Source organism: Pelmatolapia mariae, linkage group LG12, assembly GCF_036321145.2.
Source record: "Pelmatolapia mariae isolate MD_Pm_ZW linkage group LG12, Pm_UMD_F_2, whole genome shotgun sequence".
In the NCBI taxonomy this organism is placed as follows: domain Eukaryota; kingdom Metazoa; phylum Chordata; class Actinopteri; order Cichliformes; family Cichlidae; genus Pelmatolapia; species Pelmatolapia mariae.
Window position 1 is genome coordinate 7,516,089 of NC_086237.1, and position 15,614 is coordinate 7,531,702.

Here is a 15,614-nt window from a genome sequence, read left to right on the forward strand (position 1 = left end):
TCAGTGAGAGTCTAATTTTGAAATTCAGGAGTTTAGAAATGTATTTTGTTTTGAAAACAATATTTTGCCAAAGTGGCTACGTTTCACTTGTATATGCTGTCAATTGCAGTTCTTAGAAAGTAAATTAGAATCATTAAAATTGAGCATCAGCACGTCATACTTAGAAAAAATATTGGAAATTGGAATTGGCCAAGAAAATTGTAATCAATATATCTCTTTATTTAGTCAAACAATTAACCAAAAAACTATTTCTGTGAAGTAGGGTCTGCATCTTGTGTCTGATCAAGGAATAAAATCTGTTATTTTCACAGATGAGATAATGTTTTACAATTATAATTTACACTAACCATTCTTTAGTTGTTTAATTCTAATTCTGTTCTTCCAACTCTGCATTATAACAAGATATTTCATAATCTGTCATATGCATTGTAAATCATTTGTGATGTTACAATATTCTCTGGAGACCCAACCTATTCATTTATGTCCTATTCATTTATGTCCTATTCATTTATGTCAATTGTAATGGACATTTGACATTTGATTTAGAGCTACCCTACTAAGTTCTCAAGAGAGGACATCCTGGCCTTTCCAATTTAGCTCCAAAGAGGCAGGGAATCACACAAAAATAAGTTAAACTGAAAGAGGTTCTCAGGAGGCTATGACCATTACTTGCTGTCAGCTGTTGCATTTCAGAGTCAGTATGGTGGTTTCAACACTGTAAGTCACAGGATCAGGACAAAAATCAAGTCAGTAGTTTAATGAAATGGTATTTGAAAACCTCAGACATGACACTGTACAGATAGCTGTGCTGTCTTTAGCTTTGGACTTTACCATTCCATGATGATGCCTAATCCTTTTCAACATTCCCTCAGTGTCAGTGGAAAAGATGGAATTCAGACAGTGTCTAATTCATACCTCTGCAGAATTTAGGAATGAAGTAGCGCATGGTAGTGGAAATAGTTTAGTTTGTTTGTTTGATTGTTGTTGGGATTTTTTTTACTGAAAATTTTCCTTTCCTTTCCTAGATGTTCTCTCTCCATTGTGCACATTTTATACAATATGAGGAAAAACAAAGGAGTGTTTTATGTGAACTGCTTACAGTTTGCCATTGTTTCAGGTCTAATGTTTCTTACAGACTTCTTTGCGATGTTTTAAGACTAAGTGCCTCTCCTTTTAGATATACCGTAGAAAAAGATGCAATGTCACTGTTTTCTGATGCAGCCACATGAAAATAGATGTTTGATTCATTATATATATCTATGTCTGCAGGAAAATGTGTTGTATAGAAAGCCTTATCTGCAAGCAGAGTCAATATCTACACTTAAAAGACAGGAGTGAAAAATGAAGTTCTGTTTTTCTTGTATGTGGTAGTTTTTGATACCATGTAGTCATGTGGGTGGGAACTTAAGGATCAGCATTGTGGAAACGCTATGCTGGGATTTAATTATGAAAACTATAAATATATCATTCAATTTAAATTAAAGTCAGAAACTCAATTTGCATGCTAAGATGTTAGAACTGGTTAACTACCTGATATAACCTCTTTGTATATTTTTGGTAACGATGTCACAGTGAGAGCTTAGCAAGTATCTTATTCAGGTGGTAGAGTGTGAGTTGGGTCAGCTGCAGTGGATGGGTGTAGTTGGTTGTGGCTGTTTACTACCCAAAGTAGCAAGGATTGCTACTTTTTTTTTATCCATTTTTTGTCCATTTTAATGAACACAAGCTATGTCTGTGACTGTATGTGTGTGTGTGTGTGTGTCTGAGTGTGCGTATATCAGTTGTTGTTCAGATACTTGACATTTCTGGGTCATTTTTTTCACCTTTTCATATGCATCAAAAAATTATATTGTAACGTCATGCCCAGTAACTACTGTATAATGCAGTTTTACAGCAGTGATCCAATTTCTTTAGAATAATCATTAGAAAAAAAGGTCTTACACCAGCCCCTATCTTCACAGAGTAAAGAAAATAAAAGAGGCAGAGTGAATTAATTTTTCTTTGTTTCTTTTCACCGAGTTTCATGTCTGTGCCTTGAGCACTTGAGCACCAACTGTTGGATTGAATATGGAGAAACATATCAGTATATATCTTTTCTGGTCTGAAGGATAAACACCACTTTTAACCCTTAATTATGTATCCAATGTTTTTCATACTAAGCCCCACAAATGCTATATGGACATTGTAGTGAGTCAGAATTAACACTGGCTGGTAAACAGTGTGACTTTTCATATGATCACCAAAACAATTTAATTAATAATTAATTGTGAATAAATCTGACCCCACACAGCGTTCTGATAGTTGTTTATAATTTTTATTTATGCTACACACAGAAGCACTCAGCTTTGGCACCAGCATCCCAGCTTTTCACCTGACCTCACACACACATCTCTCCTTCTGGTCTCTGACATCACTATAAAGAAGGAAAGACCTCCTTAGATGAATAACCTTCACCTGTGCCTCCAACCTCCCTGGTACTGCCCCTTGAGCTCACTGCACCACACCTTCCCTGCAGCCTCCGCCACAGCCTATTAAATGTGGCGGAGGACCACACCTCCGCCACATTAATACTCAACAGTGTATGATTACAGTGTACACCATTTTGGCCTGACAAACATTCTGCAAGAGCTTGTTTGCTTTCTAGTTAAGTGCAGAAGTTGCACTAAAATGATCAGCATTTCCACAGTCAAGCAATTAAATTGTTTGCTTTTCCCAGCAAATTACCTCTCCTCCAGGTAAATTATAGGAAAAATCTAATTTTCAAAAGAAAATCCCACATGGATGGTTTAAGGAAAACCAACATTATATCAAGGTGTCATTTGTAAAAGGGCATTGATGTTTGGAGCTCTGAAGTAAGTGTCTGTGTGTTTTGTTTTTGCCTTTGCTTTTTGTTTTTTAGGGGGGTGGTTGTCTACATTGTTAGATATAAAATGTATATATATTTGTCTTGTCACATTTCAACTCCACAAAGTATTTAAATTTTGCAAATAGCCCTTTCTTCTGCATACAACAGACAAGGATAAACAATAAAACTTAGCTGACCTGCTCTGCATAGCCAAGAAAAATATACTGGCTTTCACTCAATATTTTAACATAGATGCAACAATAATTAAACCTCTTAAACTGCAAATATCAGGCAGTTTAACTTTTCATTTTTCACGTTTCATTGTGAAACATATGCCATTTTTGCAACTATGACTCCTCCTAAGACATCACTCAAGCCATACAATAAATCTATTGTACACAGCTGATCGAATATGGAAAATATTTTTGCCTAGCCCAAAAGTCAAATTTGCACAGCATACAACATAGTCAAGTACCCTTTTGCAGCAAATGTGAAATTATTGCTTAATGATAATGTTAAACTGCTTGGTACCAGCTCATAATAAGCCAAAGTCTTACCTTCATCTGTGTGCAGGTTATAACACTCCAAATGTGACTTAGGGCGCAGTTTAGGTGATAAATGTCCTCACTAGGGGCACTCATGTCCAAAATTTTTAAGTTTATTATTCTTTTTTTCTGTTGTGATGCTCCATAACCATGTTTTTAATTGCAAGTTAGAGAATCATACAATTCCAATAATTTTCAGGAACCTGAAACTACTTATTGTGGTGGTCTTCTGTTGTGCTCTTCTTATACATGGTAGTTACAAAAACCCCCCACTAGAAAACAATGTTTTCTTTCCTTCTGATCGCTTGTGATCAGAAGGTTTTTGGCTTAGTTTGAAAACTACACAACCATGATGTCTCCCAGCTTCCTGGATTACATATCTCTTTAAAATTACCTGCAAGAATAGTGTTTTAAGTGTTTCCACATCTTTATCTGTTTTTACAAATTTGGCAGGGTGTGCTGTTTTGTCTGCCTTTTGGCTACATTCACACTGCAGGTCTTAATGCTCAATTCCAATTTTTTGATCAAATCCGATTTTTTTTTTTTTTGTCTAGTTGTTCACACTACAAATAAAATGTGACACAAAACACTCTAGTGTGAATGGTTCACGGCCCTGAAAGCTGCCTCATGCGCAAAAGAAGACATCACACACAATGGCGGCTACAGAGCTAGTAGGTGTTGTTGCAGCAGTCTATCAATTTCTGCACAGTCAAAACCAACAGAATTTTGACAAATTAATTAGAGAAAGAAGGACACTGAGAAAAAAGAGAGCCCGTGCTTTAAAAATGGCCTTGTTTGGAGCAGTGGCTGCTACCTCCGTGCAGAGGCATATATGGACACGGAGTCATTTAGCTTGAATAGAATCGTCTCCCCATATGCTAATCAAGTCCAAAACCTCAGTTTCTGTCCATTGACTCGCTCCGTTTCCAGTTTCCACCGCCATGCTTTCTCGTTTGCCGCTGTCCGGCGCTGTCCGGCATCTGTCTTTTGTCAGTGATGTAAAAGATGGATTTGATGCGACATGACCATTCAAACAGCAGTCGCTTTCTAAAACATCAGATATGTATCGGATTCAGTACCACATACGAAGGTGACCTAGGTCGGATTTGAAAATATCGGATTTGTGCTGTTCAAACTGTCATACCATGATCGGATATGGGTCGCATAGGGTCAAAAAAGTGGCATTTGATGCGCTTTCACCTGCAGTGTGAATGTAGCCTTTGTTGCAGCATCCCCAGTACCTCTACTTCCTATGGCCTTGCTTTTAATCACAATCTTAAAAAGGCTAGTGTTGCTATATTGATGCATATGCAAAAGTCTGGTGACTTCCAAATCATTCATAATCTTTGAAAGCATGCTGCTTACACATAGAAATGTTGTATTTCATTTCAGGGTTGTACCCAGAGCTTGCAGATTGTTGACTAGTTGGCTTATACAAAACACACTGAGAGGATTGTAACCAGGCAACAGATCCACCTGACCACTGAATAATACTATCATAACCCAAAAATGCTAGATTCAAAAGAACACTTATTTTGAAATATTCAAGTAGAATCTGTATCAAACTAACAATACTTCCACATTGATAGTAGCATATTAGTGTGCAATTAACCTCCTAAGACCCAAACTCTTTCATGGCATGCATTTTTAATTTAACTTTGCTATTTGGGCTGATTGGGACCTGATGCAAAACAAAGAATTATCTTTTTGCCTGATTTTTTTTCTCTCGCAGAGCTGGATATCCACATATGAGGACATTTGTTTTAAATTTTGACAGAACAGTGGCAGTATAATATCCTTGTAAGAGATCAGGCCCTTGTGGAGCAAAATTTAGTTTTGTGGTCTAGACAACCCAAAATGTAATGTCCACATATGTGGACGCCAGGTCCTACGAGGTTAAACATAGTTTATTTCCAAACCCCATGCGTGAGATATTTTGTCCTCTGCATTTAACCCATTCATTTAATAGGAAGAAAGCTCCAGCAGACCCGGGCTCAGGGACAGGGTCAGTAACATCCCCAACCAGTCACCACAGATGGTGACTGGTTGTGGATGTTACTGATATTTAACAATGGTAGGAAGTAAATCTGACAGTACTAGATTGTTCTTGTTGGCCCATACCTCTCCTGCTGCCTCACCAATCTCTGATCTCATTTTACTGGGAAAAAATGGCTTTCTAAAACAACAGATTTTTTAAAAGGATGTTTTGACACTGATCTCTGGAGGACTGTGGATCTGTTGAAGCCTTGCACTGCACTTTGCTCTGAATTTCATATGCAGGCTGACTTACACACAAGCAATCTCTGTTATATGCAACTTGGTGGATTGTCTCTGATGAAATGCCTATTGCTGTGCTTTTACATGAAGGACAAGATGTTAAACTCTGAAGCACCTGACTGACTAGTAGAGGAAGAGAGACTCTGACCCTTCAGCTGTTAGGAGGGAACAGCCAGGGGCTTTGTTTAACCACAGCAACACACACTACAGGGGCCTGACACAAGCTAAAGACAGTTGAGTAGGGCTATGCAACATGAAAAACTGGTTTCTCCATCCATCCTGTAGCATTACATGCTGGTCTCTTCAGATTTAGGCTTCAGCATGATTGTGACCAAATATTTTATAAAAAATGCTATGAAAAAAAGTGAAACACAAACAAAAAAGATTTCAAATGCATAAAGGCACAAAGCTTAAACAAGAATATTTAAAATTGTAGCAACTTTATATGAATATTTGCATGCATAACATTTACCTTTACACTTTAACTGTGTCAAATGTAGATCCCATGGTTCCAAAAGGGATGAGGTGTGTCCTGTTAGGTCACCATAACAGGTTTTCATAAATAAACACTGTCAAAGTCATTCTTTTAGTCTAAGATATATCCTTTTGCAGATACAATCATTATTTTAACAGTTTCAACATATAATGCCAAAAAGAAAAAAAATCTCAAAATACCTGTATTGTGTCTGTATTGCATTAAAGAAAAATATACCTTTGACCAAGTCTGGACCAGTCAGCCTCCACACATTAGAAGCAGTCCAACAGCTTTATTCCTGCATAACACTGACAGTGTAAATGTGGGTTTTCTTCTTGAAAAAATACAGACGTATGCATGTTCTAACAGTGTATGTGCATGTACTATACTTACTTACTTTTAGATATCATGTGTCCTTTTGTTGTTACTTTTTAATATTTGATATAAACTGTGGGGTTTGTTGAAAAGACAAATTTCTATTGAAAAAAAACAGTATTGAACATTACTGGTAGTTCCACTCCTTGCAGAAGACCAGGAACATTCCTTTCTTTGGGTCTTGGGATTCAGTGAAATGTTTGTTTGCGTGAATTTATGTTTGTTGACCAGACTTTGAATTCTGTTGTTGTTTCTACATTATACATTTTGTATGAAACAAAGCTCCTTGAAATAAAAAAGATGAAATCTAAACCATGTGTTGTTATATTTGATCTGCTGGATAAACAATATAGACACCATCAGCTGTCTTGTTCACGCCATTCAAAGATGTGCTCAAGAAGAGAAAACTTTCTTTTAACGCAGTGTCACATATTCAATTATCCCAGTCCCCAAGAAACCCTTAATCACTGGGTTTAAAGACTACAGGTCTATCAGCTATCTTTTTCAGCTTTTACAATCAGAATTGTGAACTGAATGCATGGTGGTGCTGAACACATTTTACTTTTGCAAGAACAGCTATGCAGAATCTCCATGGGCTTTTACCATTTTGTAACTTAACTTTTTTGTCAAACTTTGTTTAGTTTTCTCTCTCTGCCCCACCTTTCTCGACAGTCCAAAATAACTGTCAAGTGTTCTCTGTCTGTGAGGTGCCCACACTTGAAAAAGACCAGACTTTGAATTTCACTCAATTTATTTTTTGACCAGTTTCATAGGTAGCTGTTTTGCTAGATAGATAGGTGAAAAACCTTTAAACACAAAAAATAAAGAACATTTCATTAATCATTCAGATAAATTAAACGCATTATACAGAATACAAATAAAATAACAAAAATATATACACTTCAGTAAAGCCATTTAACATAGCCAAAAGTATTTAGCTTTAGCTAAACTATCATTTAACCCAGTTTTAATCACAGAGTTGAGTAATGTCAAACAAACGAAGATGAAATAAACTGTGGTTCTTAAATACACAAAATGTGTCTACCTTGCATTTTATACTTTTTATAAACAATTACATTTTTAAAGTATACATTTTAAAGTTTGCAAATACTTTAATAGAGACTTTAACCAAGGATTTTCTTTTACAAAGAATTATTTTCCTTAAATTAAACTAAACATATTTACACTAGTTTTAAGATTTAACCAAGGATTTGGGGTAGCTATTTTTAGTATTAATTACCATAAATATGTGGGAAACACTATCTACATAAACAATTTATTCAAACTTAAACATTCATTTTAATATCAATATAATTTTTTAAACTTAAATGCAGTAACTTCTCCCCAAAGCATAAATACATTTCCACAATTGAGCTTCCATAGTTCCCAAACATATAAGCAGCAAATATGAGTCCAAGAGCTTACCGATAGCCCGTCTAGCTCAAAGTCTTCCTCACAGTGGAAAGTGGATTGTGCTTTGTTTGCTGTCCTCTCAGTATGTCGCCCCCGGGTCAAATGACTGCTGCATGCATTTTAAGGTCTACTAGGCATGCCAGCCCTTGATTGCTCTAATTCAGCTCACCTGGCGGAGCGGCGCGCACCAGGCCGCGCTTAGTTGTAGATTGCACACAAGGTCTAATCAGCGGCCACGCGCAAGCAGCAGCACAGAGCAGGTAGTGAGCAGGAGGAGGAAGAGAAGAGTAACAGCCACACCTACTAGGTCAGCGCGACACCTCCCACTCGATCTTTGCTCAGCACTGCCTGGAAAGATCACAGTCAGGTGGGCTGGTCCCTGGCTTGATCTTCCACCGGTAAAAGGACCACAAGACGCCGGATGTCCCGATGTAAAATGGTGCTCAGCTCAGGACTTCTGGTAGCAGATTTTGGACTCTTGACTGCAATGCTGGAACTTGGAGAGACCCTCACATGCACATCTCGAACGATCTCTCTGGAATCAGGATTCACGCTGATGACTTTTGCGAGTCTGAACTGCCCTCTAAGGGCATTTTGGTCGCAGAGCCAAACTATGTCTCCAACAGCAATGTTTCTCTCTGCAGTATGCCACTTACTGCGGATGAACAGGTTTGGTCCAGCGAGTTGGCTCCAGGACCTCCAGAAGTTGTTGACCATGGTTTGTACTTCTTTCAGCCTTTTGAAAGGATAATTTGTGAAGTCGATAGTTTTGAAATCCCCACTTTGTGTGGCTCGACCAAGCAACAGATTATTCGGCGTGATGTAGTCAATGCGATCTTCTCGGCTCTGAATTCTGGCATCAATGGGTCTCTCATTTGCAAGGTTGGCAGCTAGCTGGAGTGCTGTCAGAAACTCACTGAAGGTAAGAGCCTCTGCATTGCCAAGAGTATGAAGGGCTCTCTTGGTAACTCTGACAGCAGCTTCGTCGGCCCCATTTTGGTGAGGTGAGTCAGCGGGAAGAATCTTCCATGCCCAGGTGGTCTCATTTTTGGCAGAGTATTCTTCAAGCGACTCCTTGTTTTGTTGTCTCAGGTAAGCATACATTTCTTCTAATACAGGTTTGGCGCCGACAAAGTTTGTGCCAGGATCTGACCAGATTTTCCGGGGATGGCCTCGGACAGAAGTGAACCTCTGGTAGGCAAGCAGGAAGCTCTCTGTTGATAGTGTGCTTGCTAGTTCGACATGAATGGCTCGGCTTGCCATACAGCAAAACACAACTCCCCAAACTTTCATGGTCACTCTTCTCTTGACATCATCCCTCACATGATAGGGTCCAAGCAGGTCGACAGATGTGAATTCGAATGGTGCAGCAGGGTTTTACCTCTCTTCAGGTAAGTTTCCCATTACTTGCTTACAGGTTCTTGCCTTTGCCTTCTTGCAGATGATGCACTGGTCAACGACCTTTTGGGCAATAATTCTTCCTCTGACAACCCAAGCCTTCATTCTCATCCGTAGTAAGGTTCCTGCCACTCCATCATGTCCCTCGCTGTGTGCTTCTCTGGCAAGGAGGGTGGATAACCAGGCTTGGAATGGTAGAAGGGGAACGGCTCTGCGGTCTTCTTTGAAGGTCTGGATTCTGCCACCACAGACTAGAAGTCCACTTGTTTGGTCTCTGTAAACGACTAGTCTGTCTGTTGTGGTGCTTGGGAAGTTGACGCCCTCTTGTGCTGCTAGGCAAAGGTCTCGAAAAGCATCTCGTCTCTCGCTGACTGTGAGGACACCCGAAGATGGTACTACCTCCCACTTTTCTTGGTCTCTGGTCTTGGATCTCATGAACTTTTTGGCAACCCTCCAGACCCACGCCACGGTCCCAATCAGCCTTCTCAGGTTGCGGAATCGCCTTTTGTCGATTAGCTGTTGGGTTGCTACTCCTGCCAGTGGTCTTCGCGACTCTACGTGTGCTGGGTCTTGAGCTGCCTTGATGTGGATTCTGGTAAGGACCGCAACAAAAGTCTTTTTCTGTAGCTTTGTGACCTTTTCTCGAGCTTGGGCAGCGACTTCTCCGGCAGATTTCGTCAGCCACTCATCTTCAGGAAGTTGGAGGAATTTTGGACCCGACTGCCACTCGGAGTCCTCGGTTAGGGCATTTGGACTAGCCCCTCTGGTGAGAATGTCTGCAATGTTTGCTGACCCGGGAATCCACCACCAATCTTGGACATCAGTGCTACTCTGGATTTCACCAACGCGGTTTGCGAAGAAGGTCTGGAAACCATAGCTCTCATGCTGGATTGCACCCAAGACGGTCTGGCTGTCGACGAGGTGGTACCATTTTTTGACCTGGATTCTGTAGTGCCTCTGGAAGTAGGTCTTCAGACGGGCAGCAAAGACGGCGCCACACATCTCTGCTTTAACAGGATCGCCTTTATGGTTGAGAGGTGTCAGTTTGGCTTTAGACTCTACTAGTCTCACGATGACACTATGGCTGCAGCTCCAGCGAAGGTACATCACTGCGCCATATGCGTGTTCACTGCCATCAGAGAACGTGATGGCACTGGGCTCTGCACAGGGATCTGGTGGAGTCAGGGCTCTAGTGAAATGCAGTTTCTTCAGGTCAGCATACTCTTCCAGAAGCTTTATGGCGTCTTCTCGGAGACCTTCAGATAAGGCTGCGTCCCATGTGTCTTCGAGGTGGTACTTTACTTTTGCTTCTTGGAAATCTCTCCTTACCAGGATGGCACCCTTCTGTTTGACAGGAGTCACAAGACCGAGTGGGTCATATAGGCCGGAGACTTGGCTTAGCAGTTCTCGCCTGGTGAGTGGATCAGGTGTTTGCTCTCCGACTTCTTCTCTGAGCAGGTCTTGACCAAGGCGCATTTTCCTCCTTTTCTTTGAAAAGTTCACTGCAACCATGACATGAAGTTTGACATCATTGATCGTGTAGCCAAGGCCAAGGGCTTTGTTGTCATCTTCCGTCAGCTGGTTTGGCAGGATCATAGTCTTTGGCTCTGATCGAGGCAACTCTTTCTTTGACTCCTCCCTCCCAATTTGACTGGAGTAGACCCAAGGCTTCATGTAGAATCCTCCAGCTCTCAGGATGTGCTCGATGTTGGCTGTTAGGCGTCTCAGATGGTCGAGGTCATTGTGTGATGTCAGGATGTCATCGACATAAGCATCTTCTTCCAGCACATGTTTCTCTTCTTTGAAGTGACTGAATGAAGGTAGGTTTGCAATTTCTCTCATGGCGACTTGGGCTACGCAACCAGCAGGTTTGTCTCCAATGTTGACTCTTGTTATGGCATAGTCTTCTATGCCTGCATCTTCTGTGTCACGCCACAAGAATCTGTGCAAGTGGACCTCTCGATCTTCCAGCCAGATGGAGTTGTACATCTTGCGGATGTCACCAAGGGCGGCGTAGACACCAGCTCGGAACCTCAGCAGGACAGCTCTTATCGGGTTCAGGACATCAGGACCTTCGATGAGGATGTCATTCAGGCTGAGGCCTCTACCCTAGTGAGGTTGGTGTGGAACAGCAGCCAGAAGTACAGAGAGCGAGTGTGGATTTGGCGCGATGAGGTGGCTTATATACCATACTGGCCCAGTCCAACTCTGCAGGACTTCTTTGGACAGCTTCACTGCAGCTCTGCGGTTTACCATCTCATGAACTTGTGCAGCATAGGCCGTCTTCCACTCAGGTTCTTTAGATAGCTTCATCTCAGTTCTGATGAATGTTGCTTCTACTGCTTTCCTGTTATTTGGCAAGGTTGCTGGATCTTCTACCCATGGGTACTTGGCATGCCAATGCGGTTCACTGCTGTGGTCATCTCCAGTTGAATAAGTCAGGCCATTTCTCACGATCTCCCTCTCTTCTGTGAGCGTCATTTCTTTACCCCCTGGCCGGCAGTTCCCACAACGACACCCTCCACATCTCGGCTGGCAAGCGGCTCCGATGCTTTCCCACCTCCACCACTTCAGAAAGTCTCTGCTGCTGGTAGCTGTGCTGGATAGAGTCTCAGGGTGATCAGGATGCTGACAGGAAGCTAGGTCTTTAGTGAACTCTTGGTACCTGAATGCAGCAGCTCTCATTGATCTTGCGAAGTGAGTCTTTGGAGGTGTGGGCCATCAAAGTGACTTCCTCAAAGAGGTCTGGATGCGTGCCCCCGATTGTCTTGCCAAGTGGACCGTCCCAGAGCACCAGGTCACCAATGGAGCGGATCTTTTGGGGCACCAGCTGGCCTTCTTTATGGCTGGATCTCCCTGGGTCTGATGAGGTCTTGGAGAGGGACGTCAGGGAAGATCTTCTGTAGCTTCTGAGGTGGAACATGTCTTTTCACTTCAGCAATCTTGTCAAGACCATAGCAGACTAACTGGTGAGGCTTTAAAGTTCCTCTTGAGGTGTTGACACGGATCTTGAGAAGGTAGCGCTTGGTTGCCACAGACACCTTCATACCTCCGACACCCTGGATGACAAGCATGACGTCTTCACTGCGAAGGTTGAGCTTACTTGCAGCTTTATGGGTTATGTAGTTTGTGTCAGATGCTAGATCAATTAGTGTCCCAATTCTCTGCCCATCATTGGCGATGACGTCAAGGAGCATCAGGATCACAGGGTACTCTTTTAGACCAGTCTCCTCCAGTAGACCTCTCTCAGCTGCCATGGAGTTGAAGGCTCGTGATGAGACGTTGCAGAAAGCTTCCCGACACTGCTGCGCTAGCTCTGGCGATAGTTTAGAGATGAACTCTTCTTGAACCTCTGTATACCTCCTCCCCTCAGATCTCACCGGACCAGACTTGGGCCTTTGTGATAAGGGTCGTGGCAAGGGACAAAGAAGGTAATGATGCTGGTCTTTGCACTCTGGATTTCCACACAGGTAAGTCGTCTTTCTGCAGGGTTCGTCGTGGATCTCGAGGCACCTCTTGCAGGCTCCAAGTTGCTGCACTGCATCTTTTTTCTCCTGTAACTTTGTGTTGGTTCTAAACCGTCTGCAGATATAGAGCTTTCTCTTGTGCTTCAGGTCCCCACAGATGATGCAGCCTGCTGGATCGGTACTGGATTTAACTGACTTGGTACGGGCGTACTTTATTGGGAACTTTGTTCTCTCCTTGGCAGGGTCGTTGTCTCTCAGCTGGTCTAACTGCTCATAGATGGACTCTTGAGATTGGAGGTATGCGAGCAGCTTGTCAAACCGGTTCTGATGAGTCACAGCGTTCTTTGGATCAGCAGCGTGGGTAAGCCAGTCTTTCTTTAGGGACTCAGGCAGCTTGCTTTCAATAGACTTTACTACTAATAGGTTCTTTATGGCATTTGCTTTATCCAGCTCATTCAAATCATAGAGGGCCTTTTCAACTGCTTGGATAAGCTCTATAATTCTTCGAGGCTGGTTGCTACGGACAGGAGGGATAGCTTGAAGCTCCTCAATGATTTCAATGGCGATGGTGGCTTGGTTTCCATAGCGGTTCTCAAGGACTCTGAAGATCTCATCTGCCGAGGTGTGTGGACAGGCGCAGATCTTTGGCCACTTATCATCGAGGCTATCGAGAAGTTGGAATTTCTTTACTTCCATGGACCTGGTTGGTTTATGGGAGGCTCTTGCTTTTGCAGAGCCTCCCATTCCTTCCGCCATCTGTAGAACTCACGCTGGCTGCCGGTGAACTTTGGTAAAGCTGTGGCTTTCAGTTTTATGGCTGCGACCGGGGCTGCGTTGCGGACTGTGACAACTGCTTGGTCGGCATCTCTTTTAATTCTCTCTGCTTTGATCAGGGCTGCCTTCCCTGACACCAGCTTTGGAAGGCAGGTTTCGAGCTCCATTAGTCGACGATCACAATCTCGCCTCTCAGCAGGAGGAGCCCAGCGGTTCCATGTCTGGTGTGCCTGCTTAGCTTTCTTCACCAGTTCTTCTAGATGGTGGAGCATAAAATCATATGCCTCCAGGGGTGTATCAGGCTGAGTGGATGAGACGTTCTCACACTCCATTTCTGCTGATTTTAGAGCAAGGGTCAGTTCTCTTTCACCATATGATGTCCACAGTGTCTCTCTGATCAGGTGCTTCGCCTCCTTCAACTTCTGCTCACATTCTTTCTCCGTTTTCTCGATGTCTGCTCTCTGTTGGCCCATCAGCTCCGGTGTGCCCTCTGCTTCACACTGCGTGATGTAGGCGGCCTCAAGCTCTTCATTCACGTCAATCACTTTGGAGCCCTCTGCTATGAGTCTCTTGAAGGAATCCTGCAGCTCCTCTACAGACATATCCATGTGGGTCCTTATTATATGGTTGGTGAGTCTGGAAAACAGTCTTTTTGCAGTGGTTCGCTCTATTTTCAGCTCTTCGAGTGACTTGGACTCAGCCATGCTGCTTTCTTGATTATTGGTCGGACAGGCAAACGGCAAGTTGCGATTTCCTCCAGGCCCCCAGGTGGAGTCTTCTCCGTCTTTGTGGTGAGCTCTTGTGGAGTCTTCACTGGTCAAGGCTGGTTTCTTTACTGGCCAGGCCGGTTTTTCACTGTCAAGTGTTCTCTGTCTGTGAGGTGCCCACACTTGAAAAAGACCAGACTTTGAATTTCACTCAATTTATTTTTTGACCAGTTTCATAGGTAGCTGTTTTGCTAGATAGATAGGTGAAAAACCTTTAAACACAAAAAATAAAGAACATTTCATTAATCATTCAGATAAATTAAACGCATTATACAGAATACAAATAAAATAACAAAAATATATACACTTCAGTAAAGCCATTTAACATAGCCAAAAGTATTTAGCTTTAGCTAAACTATCATTTAACCCAGTTTTAATCACAGAGTTGAGTAATGTCAAACAAACGAAGATGAAATAAACTGTGGTTCTTAAATACACAAAATGTGTCTACCTTGCATTTTATACTTTTTATAAACAATTACATTTTTAAAGTATACATTTTAAAGTTTGCAAATACTTTAATAGAGACTTTAACCAAGGATTTTCTTTTACAAAGAATTATTTTCCTTAAATTAAACTAAACATATTTACACTAGTTTTAAGATTTAACCAAGGATTTGGGGTAGCTATTTTTAGTATTAATTACCATAAATATGTGGGAAACACTATCTACATAAACAATTTATTCAAACTTAAACATTCATTTTAATATCAATATAATTTTTTAAACTTAAATGCAGTAACTTCTCCCCAAAGCATAAATACATTTCCACAATTGAGCTTCCATAGTTCCCAAACATATAAGCAGCAAATATGAGTCCAAGAGCTTACCGATAGCCCGTCTAGCTCAAAGTCTTCCTCACAGTGGAAAGTGGATTGTGCTTTGTTTGCTGTCCTCTCAGTATGTCGCCCCCGGGTCAAATGACTGCTGCATGCATTTTAAGGTCTACTAGGCATGCCAGCCCTTGATTGCTCTAATTCAGCTCACCTGGCGGAGCGGCGCGCACCAGGCCGCGCTTAGTTGTAGATTGCACACAAGGTCTAATCAGCGGCCACGCGCAAGCAGCAGCACAGAGCAGGTAGTGAGCAGGAGGAGGAAGAGAAGAGTAACAGCCACACCTACTAGGTCAGCGCGACAATAACCTTAACCAGACTTTTTTTGAATAAGAACAAATTCTAATTTACAAAGGCAGCCTTAGAAAAAGGTAAAGCCTTTTGGGAAAATGGGGGTAGAGCCAAAAGGAATATTATAAATACCAAAAGTAACAAGCACAAGTC

General features: G+C 41.9%; 1 protein-coding gene across 1 annotated transcript; it reads right to left on the reverse strand.

The window, feature by feature from the left end:
* Positions 1–7,215: 7,215 nt before the first annotated feature.
* LOC135933709 (uncharacterized) lies at positions 7,216–12,013 on the reverse strand. The gene is made up of 3 exons (XM_065471847.1): positions 11,522–12,013; positions 7,943–11,437; positions 7,216–7,323 (listed from the first exon to the last, which is right to left on the reverse strand). The coding sequence occupies exons 1-2, from the start codon at positions 12,011–12,013 to the stop codon at positions 9,308–9,310; spliced, it is 2,622 nt and encodes an 873-aa protein (XP_065327919.1). The 3' UTR covers positions 7,216–7,323; positions 7,943–9,307.
* Between the last annotated feature and the right edge of the window lie 3,601 nt (positions 12,014–15,614).